Raw genomic sequence first — 23,489 nt, forward strand, 5'->3', positions numbered from 1 at the left:
TTCATCTCAATCTATTCTTGTTTATTGAAAATGCTATAAATATACAACTAACATGTTTACTACTATCTTATTTCTGACATATTTTGTTCATTTTCAATGCTAGATTTAATTTCTTGCATGAGATAGGGAACCTTTTCAAAGTCTGCTAGACCTTCCCACACTTCAAGCGAAAATGGTATAACGGTATAGTTTTTGGCTTCCAAAGTTTTTATCATTAGAGCAGTAGACGCTTTCAACTTTTTGTTGTTAATCGTGTAATGCGACGGGCCAAGAACGAGTATTAAAACTCTAAAAAACACCATTAACAAGTATTTTATTAACCCACATACTTACATTTGACTGTCGGGTGCAACAGTAATATCTTCTAGATGCTTTGCGTCTTGGGGCAACGAAATGGGATAGCCGCCCTTACGTAGTACCACCACATGATCTATAAATCTAATGTAGTCAAGGGCGTTGACAACCTATAGACTTACCTATGTGATGAGCCAGTTTACTTGTTACCCCAGTTTTAACATACACCTCTCCTCCCAAACCTTTTATTAGTGGAACTTCTAAAGGGTAATTTTCATTATGGTTTATTTGGGCGAATATATTATTGATGATGTTTGTTGAAGGAAGCAAATGTGCATAGTTTGGTTGAAAAGCGTTAATTGCTTGGCATACTAAAATGAAATTTCCAAAATCGAATATGTTTCCTAAAACAAAACCAAAAGGTGTTTAATGTATGCAATATTACAAACAATTAATAGTTCAACCAGCAATAGAAAATAATAACAATAACTTACTTTGTTTAATCATCGACTCCAAATACGAATCACTGAAACATTTATCTAAGACATCAAATTTGTAAACATCCAATGAGCACAGGGCAGCAGCAAGCTTCATCCACAATATATCAGGTTTTTTGTAATCCTGAAAGCATGTCGTTTCTGCTAGTGCGTTTTTCATCGTTTCCCAATGGATCGGTCTAAATTCTGTCAAACTAATTGATATCGCCACCGTAAAAATAGTCATTGGCGGCGCCTTGAGCAATAAGTGTGGATCTTCATGACACTTCTGAGAAAGGTAACTAAGTAACTTTTCGTTGGAGTGATTCTGCAAAAATAAGACGATCATTTGACAAAGTCATCAAGAAGCACATACCGGTTTTAGCATCTTCCTTAAAGTATACAGTGCCTCTTGAAATCCCAAATCCTTATCGATGACATAACTTGCACATGTATCATAAAATACTTCGTCATAATAAAATGGATATTGTGGTGAATATTTGGTTGCAAGCTTTGACAGTGTTGTTTCCAAATCGCGCCAATCAAATGCGTCGATATTAAAGAGCATTGCATTCAGAGCATCTTTCAAAAGAGGTTCGAAGAATTCATTGTCCTCCATATCACATATAGACCATATTATGCTTTTAGCGAGCTTGGGTTCCAATACAGAACCATCTTGACAATGTGTTTTTAAGTTGTTCACAATCAGCGATATACACTTTTCAGAGACCCTTTTCTTTGACACATATTGTAGGTATTCTACCAGATATGTTACATTTCGAGTCTCGATTTTCACTGGGAGATTTACATCAAACACAATTGGTAAAGCAATTAACAGGGCCTCGACCAGAGGCGAACTTTTAAATTGTCTCAGTAGAAAATCCAAAAATATTATGTGATGTAAGGATAAATCATTTATATTATGACGCAGTAACTGCAGCAGTACTTGTACAATCGTACTTGTACTTGAGACGCCAACGTATGAGACCACTTTTAAGGCCTCAATTGTTTCATTTAATTCTATTAGACCAGCTTGACTCTTCAGTTTGTGACAGAGCCTTTCAAAGCTAGGATTTTTCATGATTTGTTGAGTTGATAGATCCTGGCTGCAAAGGAAAAAAAAACTTCATAATTCCTGTACTTATAAATAATTTCACGAAACAATTTTAAACTAGTCAGAGGGCGCTATTGGATGGTATAGTTACAAACAAATTATTTTAATTCTTGAAGATTAACAATAAACAAAAATTCAAAGGAAACCATAACGAACAAAGAATTGTGGCGTTACTAAACTCTTTTACTAGTAAGGCTAATCACCAGACACGATTTATATGCGATCAAAAATTGTCTGTCGAGTCACCTTTGGAATTTTTACTTACATGGAAAATCGTACTTAACTTAAACTTCCAAAGGCGACTCAACCGCTCATTTTTGATCGTCCGATTCATAATAATAATAGCACGAATATTATAACCTTTAGAATTTGAGATAAAGCTAGGCATTATTCCATTTAAATTTATACCACACTATAAGAAAACAAGTGACAAATTGAGATGTAGTAAAATAAAAACTCCTAGATTTGCTAAAGAGCATATCAAACCAGCTACGGTATTGTCTGATTATCTCTACAGCAGTCAGTTCTCCTTAGAGTCTAACAGAGGTTCCTATAAATACTTAAAACATTCTAAATGTTTTTAACGTTCTGTCTGTAGATTCTAGGGCTTCTAACGGTTTTATACAGAAATCTTAAGGAGTCTAATATAAAAATCTATAAATACAATACTCGAACGATTCTATAATAGTTTTTTGAGGTTCTGAAGAAATTAGGACGATTCTGAGAAGATTACCAGCACAGTATAGGAATATTGCAATCTTCTGTTCCTTTGTCAACATACAAACATAAAAAGATTCTAAAATCGTAGGATGATTCAACGACGATTCTATAAAGGTTTGGAAAAGATTCCTAGAAGTGGTCTAGTGGTTGTATGGAAATTCTAAGAAGAGGTTCAGACTGCAAGGAGCCTTTAGGAGTATTTTTTGAGAACATTCAAAGAAAATTGTGCCCCGAGAATTATGAGGATTTCAAAAGTAAGATAATAAAAAAACTGTTCTGAAGACCTTCGAAAGCAATATAAAAACGTTTCAAAGCGTTTTAGGTGCTTTCCTGAACTTCGCCGCCGCTAGAGGGCATCCTTTCAGTGCCTTTCAGACTCTTTATATACTTTTCGTCACAGTCAAAGATTTCTAGTTCCTCTTCAAAGGATACTCTAGCCCTAGATATTTCGGATTTTTCCGAAGGCTTTTTCTAGAGCTTTATTTCCTATAAGAGTAACCCAATGTTTACAAACCGCTATTACAGTATGTCTTTGATACACTCCTATACACGCCATTTGTAAATTATACCAGCGCCGCTAGTGTTAATCTAAATCGCGAATTCCTTTCAGGTAACAGTTCTCAGTCGATATTTTGAATTCCCCAAGATAAGCCACAGACATATATCACATGTCCATGTGATAATCTTGTAAAATTTATATTGGTGCCAATATTTGTTTAAATAATAAGAAAGTTAACAATAGTTGGAACACACTGTATATAACTGCAATTGAGCAACATAGGTAAGTAGGTACATACTGTATACCTACTGGCAAAATTTGAGTATCTTTTGTTTATCAACATTTAAAAATACAATTTACCTTCCCTGTTTCTGCAACAAATAGATCGACCTCAAAGCTTGCATCACTTGCTTGCTGTTCATAATATTATAATGATCCTTAACTATTTCCAACACATTCTGCGAACTTCTAGCGTTCCTTAAATTTTGTATTAGATAATCAGGAGCAGATGATGCAACGGTAACGGGGGCTTTGGAAAATTCTAAAAATAAGCGCATAATAGGAAATCCTATTGTTTAATTATCTACCTTTGTTTATTTTCGAATAAAGTCGGCAATCGGTGTGAATACGTCTTAACCTAGTTAATTGGGCGATTAAATCGAAAGCTTTCATGGTGATGGCCTGAAAAGAAATGATTAATTATCGTTTTCTAATTTTGCCAATTAAATTTAAATTTCGCGCCAAGAATGTGATTGGGGAACGTGAATTGCATTTTCGTGGCAGCGCTCTGGTTGGTTATCCAAATGTCAGTGTGGCATTTTAATGAAAACAAAAGATGTCTATTCATGACTGGCGCAAAAATTGACATAAAAATAGCGAGTTCTGCGTGAATTGTTTATTGTTCGCGTTTAATGCACGGTGTGAACTTGTCGATTTGATAATTAGGACTTCAAACGTTTAAGTGCAATTGTTTTCTTACCTGTATAATGGATCAGGACGATCCAAAAGAACGTTTTCAGCTATTAGGGTTTCGACCCCAAAAAGAAACTGCTTACAACAAATTATTACCTTACGTTGACGAACTGGATGAAGAATCGAACAAATTATTTACAGACATAAAAACTAACCTCGTCAAGTCAGTTTTGGCACGTGAAATGCGTCCAGGATGTATGGTTTGGACTTCCAGGTTAAATAAGTAAGTACCTTCACTACAATGTTTCGAAAGACATTCAAATTACGACTCGAATAAGGGTATTTCGCAATTTTCCAACCCTTCGCTTTTGACTTTTCAAGTTAACACGCCATTTGCGTGACGTCATAACTCAGCTGTTTTTGAATATTTCCCGCTGTACATAATTTGTTCTTGTTTTAGGTATATCAAAATATACGGGCTAAAATTTTCGAAAGAGGACCATGTAGCCTTAGTGAAATTGTATTATGAACTAGTGACCATTCCAGGTTTAGAACCGACTAGAATTAATAAATTTGCTTCTACGTTAACGTTTTTATTAAAGTAAGTATTTCTCTTTTTTTTATTTGGAGAGTTTTTTTTAATTGCTAGTTATTCAAACTTTCTCATAAGTTTTCATTTCGTGTGTTTAAGATAACTGAAATAATTGCACTTGCCCTTGCAAATTTGAATGCTATCCAAGCATGCGCTACTAAATGATCAACTAATAAAACAACGAGATTTGTCCTGCCATATAGTTACAATTTAGTATGATTGTATGTTCACAGATCATTACTTTTGTTTGTTCATTAACAAAAAGAAACCTGTTCCTGCAACTGCAAGGAGTGAACATTTCTACTCTATCCCATTTTTTACAAAGTATTAATCAGCATTAATGTGAGTAGGGCTCTAAATGGACCGGAAGGCCATTCCGGTCGGTTAAAAATATTACAGTATTGTTCCATTTCGTGGACAATTTTTATACACCACTCCCTTTTGTGGAGCGACCACACAATCGGATCCTCTCCACTCGCACACAAAGAAATTTCACAGAATCCTATACCGAGTGGTCCACAGTAAGTATGAACATAGGGATTTAACATGGGAAATTAGTTTTATGCAATATGCTGCCCTCCTGTACTAAAGTTGTTCAGAATTAAAAGGTGCATACAAAATTGGTAGGTATACTCGCAAATTTAAAAATAAATTTCAACATTTCTGTTATTAGTAGCAATAGCCATGACTTTTGTTGTTTTATGAATTGCTACTAATAACAGAAATGTTGAAATTTATTTTTGAAGTTACGGGTATACTAAAAGCTTAATAAAACATGTAAAAACAGTGTTGTATGCACCTTTTAATTCTGAACAACTTTAAACTCCACAGTTTTTTCTGTAAAATGTACAGGAGGGCAGGATATTGCATAAAACAAATTTCCCATGTTAAATCCATATGTTCCTACTTACCGTGCACCACCCTGGTATATTTTTAATGCAGTAAAAATCACATCTGGAAACGATTAATTAATATGTCCTCGAGATCGTACCAGCACAGGGAACCCAGCAGTATCCACTTGTGTCTCTACACAAAGGAAAACAATAAAAATGAAACATTTAACAGGCATGTCAAACACGCGGCCCGCCGTTCTAAAGTCTGCGGCCCGTCAGGATGATAAGATGAGGACAAATTATAAAATTCAATTATACTATGTGTCCTATTATGCAGTGTATCTCAACTGTATAGAGAGATAGAAACTTGCGGTTTTCGCGACCTTGTATCACTTTTTTGTGAAACTTCACAAACAGACTCAATCTAGCTACGTTTGGTTCTGAGATACAGGGTGAAAACGAAAAGTTTGGGATGTTATATACAGTGAGTTTTTTTTAATGCGAACATAGGAGTTTGCATGCAATCTAATTTCCCTATGTTCGATTTTTTAAAAAACACATCAATCTATGAGGTGTGCGCGGTTCACATTCCCAAATCGCGCAACTTGTGTGACTATGACCAGCAACTCATAGTCTTTATGATGAAGAGCACTCGGTAAGATCGTTTTAAAGAAGCCATGTGAGGCCATAGCAACTTTAGGATAAATTTTTCTTAAACTGACAATAACTTGACTTCACATGGCACGCGCTGTTATCACAATTCATTATGAACCAACCTTCAATTATTTGTAGGTCATGTGCACCTGGTATTCTATTAATTTGAATTATTCAATACATAAATGAAGAAAGTAAGAAAATAAATAAGGAAAACAATTAGAATAAATGTTCGAAGTGTCCTCCTTGACATTCTAAGCAATAACCTAACCGATTTCGTAATTAAATTGGACGGCGATATTTTTAAAAATGTGACAGCTGTCAATTGTATCTACACAGATAAACGGAGCTTTACAGATAGCTCGTGCAATGTTAATATGAAGATTTTAGAGAGTTGCCAGTGCAGTAAATTTCATGCTATTTTTGTTATCACAGGAGTGGGGAAGTGAAGAAATACACATCTTGCGCACACAGTAGGGATTATTTATTAGGACGAGGCCTTCCCCAGCGTAAAAAAAGTGTGATATCAAAGTCGCACGAAACGAACGTGTATTCTCAGCTGTTTTACAAAGACTATTTTTAGCTCAAGCGCTTATCTTTAACTACAAGTAGCCTATTCTACTAAAGTAAAAAAACACTCTTTTGTTTGATCAAATCTACTCTTAGGGCCGGTATATAAACGTCAGTTGACTGGAGATTGAGTTGAAACTGAGATTAATGCGATTTTTGTGTTTTATAAAGGTCGCGCGAGCTTCCAACGACGGTAGGGCCCTTGTCGCATCCACAAATAAAGCGCCTCGTCGCGGCAATCCCATAAATAAACTACCTTTTATTGATTTTAAAACACAAAATTCGCGTCAATCTCAGGTTGAACTCAATCTCCAGTCAACTGACGTTTATAATACCGGCCCTTAATGGCATAAATCCAAAGGAATTTTGTTTGCCTAAAAATCCCATGTGTACAAATTACTAACCTACATATTGAACGATCGCGCGTTCTTTTTAAACTTACCATATCATATCATAATTGCGATCCACAAATAAAGAATTATTTCCAGAAAATAGAAATTTTATTCAAGTAGGTATTATTACATTTTAACAGTTAAAATCTAAAGTATTTGGCACAATAACTTAAAATAAAGATTCGCAGTGAGAAGAGAAATAAATATAAACTAATTATATATTAAAATGAAAAATAGAATAGGTACATAATTATTTACCTGTAAAAATGTAATGGCAATTATGACGCAATACAAATCAAGACCTTGCTAAAAATCAAACGTGTTTTTATTGATTTTACAAAATTTGAACAATCGACATTAAAAGTTAAAAATTATTTATTTTGTAAAATTTTTAATTTCGGATTTGGTAGTTGCCTTAGAAGATTGTGTTTCATTTGACCACTTACACTCTTTATACAGTTTTGTATTTAACAAAAGATCCAGAAAATACGTCTGATGAACGTCATTATTACAAATGTTTTCTAAATTTATTTTTGTAAGTATATTTTTCATCATTTTCTCCTTAATATTATTAATTGATTTATCTTTATCAAAAATTTTGTGAAAGCAACGGAATGCTTTTTTCACCAAGATAATTATATTTTTACTTGGAGTTCGCAAACCCACGGACGAGGGTTGAACATTAGTATATAATTTATTTAAAATAAATAATTCTCTTGTTGAATCTAGAGTACCTCTTTTTGTAACAATTTTAAGTGTACATTCTTCACAACTGAATTTAGAAATTAACTTGCTACAAATGTAACCTGCAAAATAGGTGACAGCACAATCTTCTGCTTCATTTTCTGTATATGACGATGATGAAGTACTGGAAGAAGAATATCTGTCAACTTCAGACGACGTTGTAGGGTTAGCATAATTTATATGAATCTTTTGTTCTTCGTCCTCTGCAGGTAAAGGTGTTATATCGATGAACTCGTCTTCATCTTCTTCACAGTTAGCGGAACCTGGGGGCTTCATCAAATTATTTATAACGTTGATTCTAAAGGTTGTTCTAAACGTCCTTGCTGTAGGGTTTTTGTTGCAACCTCCTCGTGACCGAACAATGGAAAAATAATTTTCCAAAACATCTTGATTTAATCGAGATGTTAAAAGAAATGATTTTGTTTCACGAACGTCTTCGTTTAGCTGTTCTAATGCGTTGATCGACAGGAGTATTCCATCAAAACAAGGTGGCCGTGATGTTTTCCCTTTCCAGTCAATTTTATTAATATTTTGGAAAAATTTTTTTGCTTCCGAAATAACAATTTTTTGCTCGCCCTTTAGCGTTGAGTAAGAGCATTTATATGGATTTTGGTTAAATTGCGATCGACTGTTAAAAATGTCGAATAACTTATCCATCAAGCTAACAAAATTTGAAGTGTTGAGTGCACTAGCGGTTTTTATTTTCCCTAATGTTATATATGTCTTGATTGCTGCAGATACGGTATGGCTAAGAATTTGCAGCGCGTATTTACAAGACATTCTCTGAAAAGAGTTAGGATTGATGTGCACATCACTTAGCTTTGTTAATAATCTGCTTAACTTATTTTGTTTTTCTAAATTGTAAACAGTTACGATATCGTCAAACTTCACATTAAATATGGTGTCGTCATCAGGAAATTGATATTGGAAATACCCATTCAACAAATTGTTGCGAACACTTTTGAATAAATGAGGTGGGTCGTAGAAAACAAAAATTTTATCACTTTCTATGGTAAAAAATGGTTATCAATTGTTGCTCCCAAACCTTTAATGGCGGAGACATTTGTTGTCCCTTGATCACAAATTACAGCTTTTACTGTAATTCCGCACTTTTTTAAGCTGCTGATAGCGGTAGTAATAATCGAAATTAAGTTCCCTTTGGAAATACCGGTGTGGACAAGAAAATAACCGATCTGTAATTTCCATTTTCTGAATAACCCTCTAACCATTAATACAAGAGCCTTTTTAGCCTTTCTATCTTTTCTGCCCAAATAACCAAGATACGGTGCCTCCTAGTATATTTAGTGAGCTGATTAATATCAAAGCTAATGTCAGTGAGGAAGACGTTATCGCTGCCATAAAAAAACTAAAAAATAAACCCACTGCAGGAACTGACCAAATTCCAGCGTACCTAATTAAAGACTGTGCCCGCATATTTTCGATACCATTGTCAATGTTATTTAATTTATCACTTAAAAACTGCGTTTTTCCATCAGTATGGAAAACTGCAAGGATCTCTCCCGTACTAAAATCTGGATCTCAATCGGATGTGGAAAACTACAGACCCATATCTATACTCTGCAATTTTTCCAAAGTATATGAGATAATGCTTCATGAAAAGCTGGCTTTTCAATTTAAAGCACATTTGTCGGAGCATCAACATGGATTTTCATCGAAGCGATCGACTATAACAAATCTGGCCTGCTTTACGGAGTACTGTCTGGAAACTTTAGACGAACAAGGCCAAATTGACACTATATACACTGATTTTCGTAAAGCCTTCGATCAAATTGACCATAACATTATACTTGGCAAGCTAGAGAGCTATGGTTTTAGCAATTCGCTACTTAAGTTGCTGAGGTCTTACCTGTTACACAGGAGACAAATTGTATCATATGGCGGGTATAATTCAAAATCGTTTACCCCAACATCCGGAGTGCCCCAAGGATCTAACCTGGGTCCATTTATATTTTTAGTATTCATTAACGACTTACCAAATTTCATTTCTGCTAGAAAATTGATTTACGCCGATGACATGAAAATATTTAAAAAGATAAATAATATACATGACTGTCAGATTCTCCAGAACGATTTAAATGTTATATATGATTGGTGTGAAAATAACAAACTACACCTAAACATTACTAAATGTAAAGTGGTGTCATACTCACGAAAAAATCAATCTCTTCGTTATACATATACAATAGCCAACGAAACGTTAAATAGAGTCACCATGGTCAAAGATTTAGGCGTCACTTTTGATAATATGTTAACGTTTGCGTTTCATATTAATGACATGGTAAATAAAGCAATGAAAGTAGCGGGGGATGTTATACGCGTCAGCGCGGAATTTTCCAGCATCGCAACAATTAAATCTCTCTACACAACATTGGTTCGACCTAAACTGGAATACGGAGCAATCATATGGAGTCCACTGTACAAAAAGTACGAAAATGACATCGAACATGTGCAGAGGAGATTTATTAAATATATGTGTTTCCGCAAGGATGGTCACTACCCGGAAAGAGGCTACCCCCAGGCAATTATGCTAGAAAACTTTGATCTTGTCCCGCTAGTAGTTAGGAGAAGGCGAATGGCTGTTACTTATTTATATAAGCTTGTGCACAACCTAACTGACTGCAATTTGCTACATAACTCGATAAAATTTTATATACCACGTCCCTCATCTAGGAATAAAATCACATTTCAATTGCCAAGATGTAGAACTAATATCAGACAAAGCTCACCGATTTATACAATGTGTTATCACTATAATGATATTTCAAGTCATGTAGATATTTTTCACACTCCATTACCTATCATTCTTAATTATATTACTTAGTTATTATTTTTTTTTTACGAGTTAGTTACTTCATTAATTTTTACTCTCTCACTTATAATTTTGTCCTATTCTAGGGTTTTGTATTACACCTGTTTGGACAATAAAGATTATTATTATTATTATTATCTTCAAGCCCTTCGATTATATCCAAAGATTTGGAATATTCCAGATCTGCTTTTTTTGCCATCTCATCGAAACACAATACAACAATTTTTTCATTTATTCTCATAGCTTTAGCTTTTATAGATATTTGATTTAAAAAATCAACATTGAAACCCGGACAAAAATTTGACTGCCCTATCCATTTCTTCACAGTGCTCAATCCAGGCAAAACAATTTTTTGCCTTCTCATTGCGTTATAACAGGCTGGCCAGGTATAAAATATATATATTGCCAGCTCTTTTTCGTCCTTTGTCCAGGTGGTTTTCCTGTTGCGCATTTGCATTAGTGCTAATGTTTTTGATTTTGCAGATGGATATTTCACATTTTTTAAAGTATCAGCAATGTTCCGATAGATAAATTTTTTTTTTGATTTTTTTAGTCTTGACAGTTGGGACCGCTTAGTTGCTAGTAACTTACTTTGAACTTGGACGTGACGTGATAATTTTTTAATTTTTTTTGTTTTTGGTGTCTCATCGTTAGAAATTAATTTTCGTTTGCGTGGCTTTGGCGAAGGAAAATCACTAGCATCATGGAGCAACTCCTTTTCTTGTAGAGACACAGAGAAAGACACGTCTATATCAGATTCATCTAAGATTTTTGGTGAATAACGTAAATTTTTTGCCACATATTTGCGTTTTGGAGTTAAAACTTTTAATGATGTAGATGCTAAAGATGTTGATGGGCTAAGTTCATTTGCATCCATTCCATGTTCAGAATGTTTAAAATGAATTGGTACAGCACATTTTGATAATCTACCAGAAGCCGAAATGCTTTCATTTTTGAAATGAAATTGACACACAAACTTCTTTTTCAATGAAGTCGGAGATAGAGTTAGCAAATCTGCGTTACCTAAAAATAATAAAATTATATTAGGGTTGACACTAAGATTTGTACACTTTCATATAACGGGTGATCCAGAATGACTGCAGACAGTTTGAATTTGGCGCTTTAAATAGTTACTGATTTTTACTTAACACGCTGGCGGTCGTGGTTTCCCCGAACACACAAGGCCCAATAATAACTAGTTCATCCACCACACAATAAATGAAATTTGGCATATTACTAACTTTATAAACGGTTTGTTTTTCGGGAAATTCAAATTGTCCGCAGTCATTCTGGATCACCCGGTATAGTCCGTAATGGAAAGTTCAAAAATGCAAATATGCATGTAAAAATATTGTTCTATGTAATTAAAAATGCATAATCCGAGCTCATATTGTTACTTTTCAATATAAAAGTTATTCGGTAAATTGTAATCAAATTATTACAACTTATAGGTACTTACCACAATTTTTTAACCATTCGGGATGATTACGAAAACAAAATAATTTTAGTCCTTTAAAATTTCTACGAGTTTTATCGCAATTTATATAAATACACTTATTTCCGCCAGCTAACGGCATTCTTAAATTTAACTTGATGCACTAGTATTTAATTTCCACGCGAGCGTAAACTTCGTTAGATGGTTACAAGTACACGCAAAACGAGAGACTGACGTTCGCGCCACCAACAAAACCAACGAAATCTTTCCATACTACTAAAAAATCTTTCCATTTCTCGAGCGTTAGCCGCGACAAGTCGCCCATAAGGACGAGCTATCTGTAAAGCTCCGTTTATCTGTGGTATCTACTACTCATTTGAACTACTCAATAGGTTCATGTGCTTTTTTTAAAATGGAACATAGAGAAATTACATTGCATGCAAACTCCTATGTTCGCATTTAAAAAAAATTCACTGTATATGCTAGATGTTTCTACATACCTACTTAAAATCGGCGTAGTAAAAAAAATTTTTTGACCATAGTTTCTTGGATTTAACCCACAGTTGGTATTTTTAAATGCAACAGCCTGTATCTCTTAACGTGAATTTTTTTGCATTCCTTGTCATAATTACCTTGATGTATCACAACCTATTTTTTTTATTTAGTCATGAAAATCAATACTTTTTACTGTTTTAAAATAGTAGGCCATGGATTCATGGAGATTTTGTTTTGTTTATTGTACCTATTCTATTCATGGTAACTAGGGCAGCCGATACCAAACAATAAAAATGGCTGACAGTTGTAACATGTCATTTCAAAATTTTTAAAAAAATATGATATACAGGGTGTCAATTTTAAAACTTGCAGTCGGCCATATTTTCCAAACTAAAGAAGATATTGAAAATCGCGCAAAGCCGTTTCGGGGGTATCAAGGGGAACCAGAATGACGTTATGAGCGACAACCTTAGACCATATAGTACATGGACTGCTAATTGTAACTAAAATATGGTCAAGGACATTGCCTGGGTATGTGCGTTTCAGGGTAAACGAGTCTGTCCGAAATTGTCCGATGAGACACGATTTGAGGCTGTCAACCTAACAAACGTCAGGTAATTAATTGCCCAGGTATGGTAAAAAAAAGCAAACCTATTCTTATTTGCGGACGTATAGAAGATGATCAAGAGTATTTAAAGTTTCCCGTACTACGCGGTTACTATAAAAGCTACTCTCTACCCGATCTGAGTGGTGTTCATACGACATTAGTTTACCCTGAGATTTATATACCCACGACTACAGTGCCCTCTATCCTTGACCACCCATTTTGTATTGAAAGTATAGGGCTAATAGCAGACCATGTACTATATGGTCTAAGGTGACAACCACCCACCCCCCCTTAACCCCCCAGCTCCTCCTCTTCAAAAATCTTAAATGTCAACCCTATACTTGTGACACATCGTTGGCAAGCTACTGACAAATACTTTCCAGTGGTACCAATAACGTCAATATTCGTTAAGACAATTTAATAAAAATGTAATAATTAACACAAAAAAACTAAATGTTGACATTGAGGGATTTATGGCAAATTGGCCAAGAACTTCAACCTGAGCTGCTTCATTAAGCAATCTTGGTTGCTTTCTTTTTTATTGATAACAGATCCCGTTTCTTCGAATTTAGCGATCAAATCCTGAACATAGGCATGGCTTAATTTTTATTTCTTTTTGTTCATTATTAAATTTTTGTTAAATTGTCTTAATGAACATTGACTTTATTGGTACCACTGGAAAGCATTTTTCAGTAGCTTTTCAACGATGTGTCACAAGTGTGGGGTTGCCATTTAGAAGTTTTGAAGAGGGGGTTAAGGGGGTGGGGGGTTGTCACTCATAACGTCATTCTGTTCCCCCCTCGATACCCCCGAAACGGTTTTGCGCGATTTTCAATATCTTCTTTAATTTGCAAAATATGGCCGACTGCAAGTTTTAAAATTGACACCCCGTATGTAATATAATAGTAGACTCGCGTTTATGTGAATATTCGGATATATGAACGATTCAGTAATGCAAACAACAAAATATTCCTATTGACTACTCTGTGGTAGTAGATTGATTCTGTTTGTGGCATTAAGTGTCACAAAAAAGTGGCACTCAGTCGTGAAAACCGAATGTGTATATCTTTAAAAACAGCTGAGATGCATTGCAGTCTCGATCAAATTAGGACACACGTTCTTTCGGCCTATTAGATGGGAAGGTCAGGTCTAGGAAGGATTCTTTTGAAGCATGATGTTCTCTTATTGTCGTGGTGGGCATTCTGATATGTACAGAGTGGTTCAAATTCATGAGCACCATTGGGATCTCTGCAAGGGTGAGAGATACAGTGTAGGTTAAATGGGGGCAAAGTTGCCTCTTTTTGTGCTTATGACATTATGACGTCATTTTCCATAGCTTAAATTGTAGGAAATGGACAGTTTCTGTAGAGTAGTGTGGGATGAAAAAGCTATTGAGATAGACCTGCCCATATTTATTCGAAACAGAGTACAAAATTCACGCCTTTCCAAAGCAGCCAATAAAACAATTGAGCCTCGGAATGGCAACTTTTTAAAGAAAATCTCAAATCAAAAGAACAGAATATTCCTCGGGATATTCCATACATTCTGAATTTGTAATCTGGTACATAGAGTAGTATACATAGAGACATACCGGAATGTTCTGGATTGCTTGTAATGTATAAATACCCCATTCTTTACAATCTTTGGCTGTCCTCAAAATAAAATTGTGCATGTAAATTCGTGTTGCTAATGACGTCAACATTAATGTTGAGCTTTTGTTATTTATTTAGATTTACACCACACATCTCATCTTGTCTTAGAAAATCTTATGCGTCGCTTAAAACCATATATCATATGCGGAATTGCTTGGATCGGTCTACTCGTGTGCTTCTCTGCTCCTCTTTGGTTTTGTCACAATTTGACCACGCGGATGTAGTATATGGTCCTTGTTTAACTAGTTTTGATAACAAACGTGTGCAAAAAGTACAAAATAGTTGTGTGAGATTGATTTTCGGAATGAGGAAATATGATCATGTAAGTCACAACTCACAAGTTGATCGATCTAAAATGGTTAAATATGCATAATAGGAGAGTTGGACATGCTGCTAGCACGTATTATAAAATTTTAGTTAATAATCAACCCACCTATTTATACCGCAAATTAAAATACAGAACTGATGTACATACGCTAAATTTGAGAAACAAAGGTTTGCTTACACCTCCCTCGCACGCCACAGCTATGTATGAAAGATCTTTTACCTACAACATCAGCAAATGGTATAATTCCCTAGCTATGGACATCCAAAGCATGCCTTACAAAACATTTAGATTAGCTACCATGTCGAGGTTATTGCATGAACAATCTTCTTATCAATGATATTTTACAATTTAATTTGAGGTTTTTTTTTTTTGCTAGATATATTATTTTTATTTATTTTTTTTGTATTTTCTGTTAATGGACGGAATCACATGGGTTAGATGGAAGAGCAGAAATGGTATGTACATATGTTTCATTCCATTACTGAATCTCGCCCTTTGTACACATTTCTATGTAATTTAACCTATAGGTACTTATTAAAGACATTTATTATTATTATTATTATTATTATTGTCCCTGTTAATTATTGATTAAATTAAATTAAATATTTTAGGAAAAAACTACTGTCTCCCGACGATCTTCAACTAGATTGGAAACCACTTTATGACCTGTGTGTTCGCTTAATAGAGAAGAGCCATAGTGGCTTAGGAATGTATAAGTACTCTTCATCTCTTGAAATGGTTGTTGAAGATTTAATTTGTGTTTGTCGTTTGTACGTTTGTACTAACTCGAAATGTTGCATTAAAACATACACATACTTTTAGATACTTTCCAGTGGAAGCGACTCAAGAAATTTTGGACGAATTTCGGCCTCACCTATATCCGTACGACAATACACAGACCGGTAACACTATAAATTATCTTGGATTGTTATTACCAATTGTTACTCCACCCGAAAAGAAACATTTGGGATACGAGCTTTGGTTGGGAGAACTCATGGAATTGTGGAGAGTGTGTCCTAATGCCAAGGTGTGGGAAAATGTAAGCGCACTAATTGAACGCTAGGTGACGAACTTACATGAGAAATTTGTAGCATTTGACTTGTCTACTGGCGCGTTTGGCAAATTATAACCACGGGCGTATTAACTGGGACCCTTACATTCCTATTATGTTTGACCGTTTTAAGAGAGCTTTTCATTTACCTGTAAGTTACCAAAGGAGGCAATTGATGAGACCATTTAAAATTGACGCGACGTCTATGGTGAACTGGATTGTGTGTACTCTAGGTGGGCCGAGTGACGTGGCCTTTTCCCACTTAGAAAAATTTATGCAATCTTTAGAATCATACTACCATCCTGCCAACTTTGGAAAGTAATAATGATGTTAAATTGGTTGATTGTGAGTGCATGTAAATTGTTTTGTGGTAGATGGACACCAAAAATTCGAGAGTTGTTAAGAAAATTAGCGTTGTATTTTGTACAACGCGTACATTGCGAGCGTTTTAAGAAGATAACTTGGGACTTTAAGATATCTCCCGAGTTTAAACTGACTGACGCAGACATTGAACGTTTTGTTAATATTATGAAACCGTGTCTAGAACAAGCGATGTTTTCTGGACTCGGCACCCAGGAAGTTGCGTTTGCAATGCAATACCTAGCAGCGTTACGTCCCGATCTAATTGTCCCAGTTGTACTAGAAAAACTCTACACTTCTATGGATAGCCTCACCGAGCCTCACAAACTATTATCATCGATGATTTGTACTATGTCAGTTGCAAGGTAAATGTGGACAGTACAATGCAACTTTGGTATTACGTATGTTTTAGATTTATGGCCGACGGTGCTAAGAACAATTATCCTGAGGGCCCCACTCACATCTTTCCACTTCTCACCTCATTTTTACCAGGAATCGATCCAAACGATATCAGAAAATGCCTGATGACTTTCAACTTGATATCGCATTTTTCAAATTTAGCTCCACTCGTAAACTCCTCGGAAGCTAATAATTATTATGATGACCTTACGGAGGAGGAACATATTATTTGTGAGGCCTCGGCCGGGCTAGAAGATTTCGTACTGCAATTTTTCGATAGAATATGTGCCTGGGTGGAATCCAATTCTCTCGATTTTGTTCGGTTAGAACACAGCGATAACGATAATAAGAGTATACTGGAGTCTGTATCGGAAACTGCGCTATTCTCTGTCATAAACGCTCTGCTTTATCAATGCTCGCCCGAGATTTTCACGGTAAGGGAAAAGACGCATGCGCTGTTTTAAAATTGTTTTGTTTTCAGGCGGCACTTAGAAAGGTTCACAGCTTTGCTACTAATCGTATCTTAGAATTGAAAGTTTCCGGAAAGTTAGTCGCAATTTTATGCGCTTGTTTTGCCAAAACCAACCCTAAGGAAACGCTGAAATTGTTTGTTCCAGATCTATGCGATACAATAGAAAGGTTGCTAGGGGACGACGAAGATATTAGCAAGGAAGAGCAGCTAAATGATGAACTGTTATACAACTTGTTGCTATTGTCAGAGGTAATCAACTTTTTTAAGTCTGCCCACAACTGCGATATTTCATCTCTAGACTACTGATAAGTTTTCATATAGAAACCGCCAATCAAAAATGCAGAAAAGTATGATTTAACCCAAACTAGAATCCACAGTAATTTTTTTACATTGTGTGGGGTCAAGTGTGGAGAGCACTTTTCCTTAGCTGCTTTAAGTGTTGAGATATTGTAATAATAATAAGTTGGAAATTGGTAATAGAGAAAATTCAAAATTGTTTTTCTAAACATTGTCACTGGAGAACTTTTTCGTAGCTTGATTAATAAACTGCAGGAACCAGTGTTAATCAAACAAGTGTTAGCATATGGATAATGGTAATCCCAATGTATAATGATGTCTCATGTATATCAACCAGTACAGTCCCCCCATGCAATCACACCCCGAAAATAGTATTTGCCAGTTAAATCTTTGTATAGTGATATAGTTACACAACTTGGCCAGAAAGAAGAGATGCAGTGTGAAACTATAGTAGGATCTTCCTTATTTTGCGCACACATGATCGGTTATGACGCCCTTACTAAGTATGTTTACATTGTATCATAGAAGAGAATATACGCAAAGATAATACTACACCAGATAGACACCGTCTGTATAAATTTTAAACGCTCAATTTTGTCAGCGGGATATGTCGACTCTGTCTGCGGAGAATGTTTTTACCACAATAGATTATTCACTGCATTTTGCAGAAAATATTAGAACAATGGCTCTTTATATTTTGTTAGTCAAGCGCGGCCTTCTGTAGGCGTACCGCATTCTTTCACTGTTCTTTTTCTGCTCTAATTTAAATTAATAATACACTTACTCCACACTGAACAGCTACAGAAAAATCTGCCGTATTTCTTATAAAGAATGGAAGGTACCCTCACTTTCCGCCTAACAATCTACCTGTTGCTGTTTACAATTACACAATTTTGGCATGTCCAAAAAACGGCTATCGCAATAGCTCGTGCTAGGTAGCTAAAAAAATTTTTGACAGTCTTACATCTTTTATCCCTAATGTGGACTACCAAAATTTTAACGAAATAAAAATAATCGTTTTGGCGAAAAAAAAATTTTAGTTTTTTGTCTTTGACACTTTTTTCTCAGTTTTTTTGTCATAAAACCTGACAGAAGGTCTTTGGAAGAATTTACTAAAAATAAGTTATTTAAAAAAATTCGATGCCGTTATTTTAAAAATCCGACCCAAATAAAGGCAATTAACATGGGAAAAATGTTTTTTGTAGATTGTGCTCCCCATGTTAACTTAAAGGGCTTATTTATTTATTTATTTATTTTTTATTTCATTCAGTAAATCACAGATTAAGGATATTGGACAAGTCATTCTACACAAACAATAAAAAAATAATATAAACACGTATTTGAATATATAGTAAATTAAAACAAGGTAGGTATATCACAGTTACAGTTTCTGAAAAAAACAAAGACGAGTAAAACTTATAAAATAACAAAGATATAGAAATCAGTTGAAATGCATGGTCGAGATATTCTTCCATAGAATAAAACGCATGAGTGTGGCTTATAATGACACATGACACCGATCGAAAGAAAGATTGCTTTCTCATCTAATCACATACGAATTAGTTAATTTTCGGTTGCATTTCCAATTATTTCATCAAAAATTTTGAGATAAATGCAATTACCAAAATCATGTAAGCCATGACTATTAGTAAGACAAAAATCAGATTCAAATGTTATTCTTTAGAAAATTTCCAATTGAGTCATGACACATGATTTTGCTAATTGATAATTTTGTTGAGTTTTTTATGAAATTATGAGAAATACACCTGCAAATGAAAAAATTCGCCTATCTTTAGATGAGAAAAAATCTTCTTTCGATTGCATGGGGTCATTATAAACCCTCGGAAGTCGGAAGTTAACCTACATGTGGAACAACAATCTGCAAAAAAACAATTTAATTTTTTAACATGTTAACTATGTTCGGTTTTGAAATATTCACCAGGTATGTGCTTGATATCAAAATTTAAGCGCTGGAGTGATTTAGTTTCTCTGGAAAATATAAATTCGAAAAACGGTCAAATTTTGAGAAGAAAAGGTTATAATAGCGAAATGGGTAAAGTTAAGGGTATGTTACGTTACATAAAAAATAAAAAAGTACTGTACAGTACGTTTAAATTTCTCAATAAAATATGGGGTGTTCCATTTTTTTAAAAACGGATGTTTGATACGCTAGTGAAATACAGCATGCCACTGGTGACCAGAAATATTTTGGAAACATTTTTGCTCCTCCATTTTTCCCCATATCTTTTATGGTAAAGGCATTACGATCCGAGGGGATGTTACAACCTGTATAAAGTACATATTATACAAACGGTATATAGTTACTTACTTACAAGGAAAAACATGCATTGAATTTGTTGAATTCGTAACTGTGATTTAACATTCCAGAACCTACATAAACACTTAATTTCAACGTTTATTGTGTTTTAAAAATGTTTTGCTGCCCCCCCCCCCTTCCCACCCCAAATGAATGTTATTACTGGATTCTAAAACAGATCACGAGTGAATCAGAATTCAGATGTTTGATAATAATAATAATAATTTATTGAACCTTTTGTTGCCATTCATTCAATGTAAAGGTATGTCAGTAACTATTGTTAACAATACAAATGTGGTTGCATTTATACCAATAAGCGTAATATAAGAGATAACGTAATAACAGATAACAGCTATGACTTACGTTCTTGGAGCGTGTAGTAGTAGTAGCAATCTAAGTAGTTTGTTGGAGCATTTTTGTACTGTTTTTTAATTTTAATTTCTTTTATGTCTTGTGGTAGCAACCTGTGTAATGTACTGATTTTTTGAAACTGTATGATTGCGCTTAGGTAAGAACATACAGGGGTAGTGACTTGACGAACGCACCATAGGAATTTCAGTAGTAATTTTTTTATTTGGCTTCCCTGATTATTTTAGAAATAAAGTCTATTTAGGCGAGAGAAAAAAATTACGAATCCGTACGTGCTATTGTTTCCTATTTTATAAATTCAGAAACAGCAAAAAATTAAAAACCGTCACGTTTATAAAGTCGGTAATGCCATGGAATTATCAAATCAAACAAAAGCGCCTGCATTTTAGTCCAGTCAAATTATCATAATACCCTGCATCACTTGTGTCATTTCTATAATAAATTGTTAGGCTGAGTACGGAGGTCAAAAATCCAAGTTTTCGACATCCAAAGACCTGTGCGAGCAACGCAGCACTCGAAAATACGCCATTTTTTCTATTATTTTTAGGTTTTGGTTAGTTTTAGATCTTAAGGACAGATTTTAAAGCAAGCAATTACTGTCGTATACTTTTTTAAACTAGACAAAATTTGTGACAATTCAAGCCCTTAACTGACTCTGTAAGTCCAATAGTTTTGGAGATACAGCGTTTCAAAGATTCGTAAATTCTTCAGTTTTAATCAAATTTGCCTTTTTTTTCGCATAAAAACCTCATGAACATTTTTATAATTTTGTTCGTTTGGGGGGACTTTCTGGTGAGCAGTCTCCACAAATCCGCACAGAAAGAGCTAGAATGTTGATATCCTCAGGATCCTACCATCTCCCATGATAAGAAAGTGGTCATCTTCTTCTTCAGCAAGATCCACTACCTGTTGCATGGATTGCGAAATCTGTGAATTTTTTCCTTTTGCCTGACCTTGCTCGACCATTCAAAAGGGACACCGTATATAGAAGATCTGTGACAGTAGCAGAAAGCTTACTCACAACACTAGGTTTGAATTAAGGCATCATATAAACATGGATATTTTCCCACTAAAAGACAAAAATATTTAATTTGATTTCATTATCTGCAATTTTTAGCACTTCTTCAAGTTTATTGCGACTCACGACTTACGACAATTCATCGTGCATATTTTGTAAGTTTACTTTCTGCGAAGAAAAAACGCAAATTTTGATAAAACTTCTAAAACTAATAAATTTACCAATAGTTGAAGCACCGTATCTCGGAAACTATTAGACCTGCAGAGATCGTTTATCGCTTAAATTGTCAGAAATTTTGTCTAGTTCAAAAAAGTATACGACAATAATTGCATTAAAATCGGTTCTTCAGGAGTAAAACTTACAAAAACCAAAAAATGGTAAGATAAATGACATATTTTCAAGTGCTGTGTCGCTCGCACAGGTCTTTCAATGTCGAAAACTTGAATTTTTCACATCCATATTGATCCTAACAATTTAAAAGAAAAATTAGAGATGACATATCTGATGCATGGAATGCCCATTTTTTGGTCTAATTTGACTGTACTATTTGCCATAGAACCTTAGACCATTTAGTACATGGACTGCTATTCGCCCTATGCTTTCAATACAAAATGGATGGTCACGGATAGAGGGCACTGTAGTCGTGGGTATGTGAATCTCAGGGTAAACTAAAGTCGCGTAAACACCACTAGGGTCGCTTAAAGAGCAGCTTTATAGTAACCGCGTAGTACAGGAAGCTTTAAATACTCTTCATTATTTGCTATACGTCCACAAATAAGAATAAGTTTGCTTTTTTAGGGATATCAATGCGATTAATTAATTGACGTTTGTAAATTTATAGGTTGACAATCTCAAATCGTGCCTAATCGGACAACTTCGGACAGACTCGTTTACCCTGAAACTCACATGCCCAGGCGATGTCCTTGACTATATTTTAGTTACAATTAGCAGTCCATGTACTATATGGTCTAAGCATAGAACAACAAACTTAGAATGGAAACTGTAATGTAATGTAAAAATGATGCGCCATCTCGTGTATGTTCTCAGCAGCTTTTGCGTGAATGGCGCCAAATTTAAATATTAAAATGTAAGCTACGTCCGCATTATACTAATTTCTCCGGATCTGTAACAACAACATTGGATTTGACTAGCTGAAACCTAAAAGGTAAATGAATCCAGCCAGTGAAGTCCAATTTTGTTTGTTAGGGATCCAAATAAATTCAGTTTAATGCGGATGCACCTCACCAGTCAGGGCCTTCAAAGAGTACAGGGCACTTGTTTTATAAGTAACAACTCCAATCCAATTAATCCAATCAAGGAGTTATATTTAATTTAATATGATTATACAAGATACAAGATCAACTTCATGGAACTCTACGGTATGATGCTCTCGAGATTGTTCTAAAAACAAAATATGTAACAATTTATTACAATTCAATTAGTGTTAGGTACCTGCTAAATATAATGTGCGAACTGCCACACGCTTTAAATCTCTTCGTGTTCCAGGTTCTAAAGCGCAGCCAGAAAAATTACGTTCACAAACCAAAAACTTTTGTGTAAATTTCTTCCACATTATATTCTAAACCAATTCTTAAAAACTTCGGGCTCCATTTTTGGGAAACGTCTTCACAATTTGTCACACAACATTTACGTTCTCGAATTGTATATGCATAATTCATTGTAATAATGAATAGTAATTATACTTAAAGCACAATAAGCCGTCAATCAAAATTCAAAATTCAACTGTCATAGGTAATGGCGCACACGCACTAAAGTCACTAGATTTAGTAACTTTAACTATGCGCCATCTATTGAATGTTCTCCAAACTAATTATATTTGTACTCAGTTGTTCCCGTTTACGTTTCCCTTCTAAGTTTTTTGTTGTGGGCTATTTGCCATTAGTTAGCTTTGTTTGATCTCAAACTGCCATGGCACCTCCGATTTTCTTAAAAGCGCCAGGTTTTAGTTATCCAATTTCTTGGTTTCAAAGTTCAAAAAATTAAAAGCATAGTAATTTTTTTTCTCTACAAAAAACCTAAATAGTCTTTATCTCTAAAA

The 23,489-nt window shown here is 34.7% G+C and overlaps 2 protein-coding genes across 3 annotated transcripts in view; one reads left to right on the top strand and one right to left on the bottom strand.

Moving 5' to 3' along the window:
• On the bottom strand, positions 1-4,436 carry LOC116166650. 2 transcript variants are annotated; one of them, XM_031481683.1, is made up of 8 exons: positions 4,231-4,436; positions 3,691-3,784; positions 3,464-3,644; positions 1,147-1,876; positions 789-1,098; positions 477-698; positions 334-430; positions 1-288 (listed from the first exon to the last, which is right to left on the bottom strand). In XM_031481683.1, exons 2-8 carry the CDS (start codon positions 3,773-3,775, stop codon positions 63-65), a joined length of 1,851 nt encoding a protein of 616 aa, XP_031337543.1. In that variant the 5' UTR covers positions 3,776-3,784; positions 4,231-4,436; the 3' UTR covers positions 1-62. The 2 variants fall into 2 exon arrangements, with proteins under 2 accessions (XP_031337543.1, XP_031337542.1); XM_031481682.1 differs by lacking the exon at positions 4,231-4,436 and adding an exon at positions 4,083-4,224.
• The window catches only part of LOC116166648 (proteasome activator complex subunit 4B-like), a 31,111-nt gene continuing 11,525 nt past the window's right edge, over positions 3,904-23,489 (top strand). Inside the window, exons 1-8 of the mRNA XM_031481675.1 lie at positions 3,904-4,298; positions 4,476-4,616; positions 15,759-15,917; positions 15,970-16,186; positions 16,239-16,516; positions 16,573-16,923; positions 16,971-17,391; positions 17,439-17,678. Of these exons, the coding sequence (XP_031337535.1) occupies positions 4,090-4,298; positions 4,476-4,616; positions 15,759-15,917; positions 15,970-16,186; positions 16,239-16,516; positions 16,573-16,923; positions 16,971-17,391; positions 17,439-17,678 (2,016 nt within the window). The 5' untranslated portion in view covers positions 3,904-4,089. The remainder of the gene's footprint in view (positions 4,299-4,475; positions 4,617-15,758; positions 15,918-15,969; positions 16,187-16,238; positions 16,517-16,572; positions 16,924-16,970; positions 17,392-17,438; positions 17,679-23,489) is intronic.

This window comes from Photinus pyralis, unplaced genomic scaffold (assembly GCF_008802855.1).
Source record: "Photinus pyralis isolate 1611_PpyrPB1 unplaced genomic scaffold, Ppyr1.3 Ppyr1.4_LG3b, whole genome shotgun sequence".
NCBI classification, from domain to species: domain Eukaryota; kingdom Metazoa; phylum Arthropoda; class Insecta; order Coleoptera; family Lampyridae; genus Photinus; species Photinus pyralis.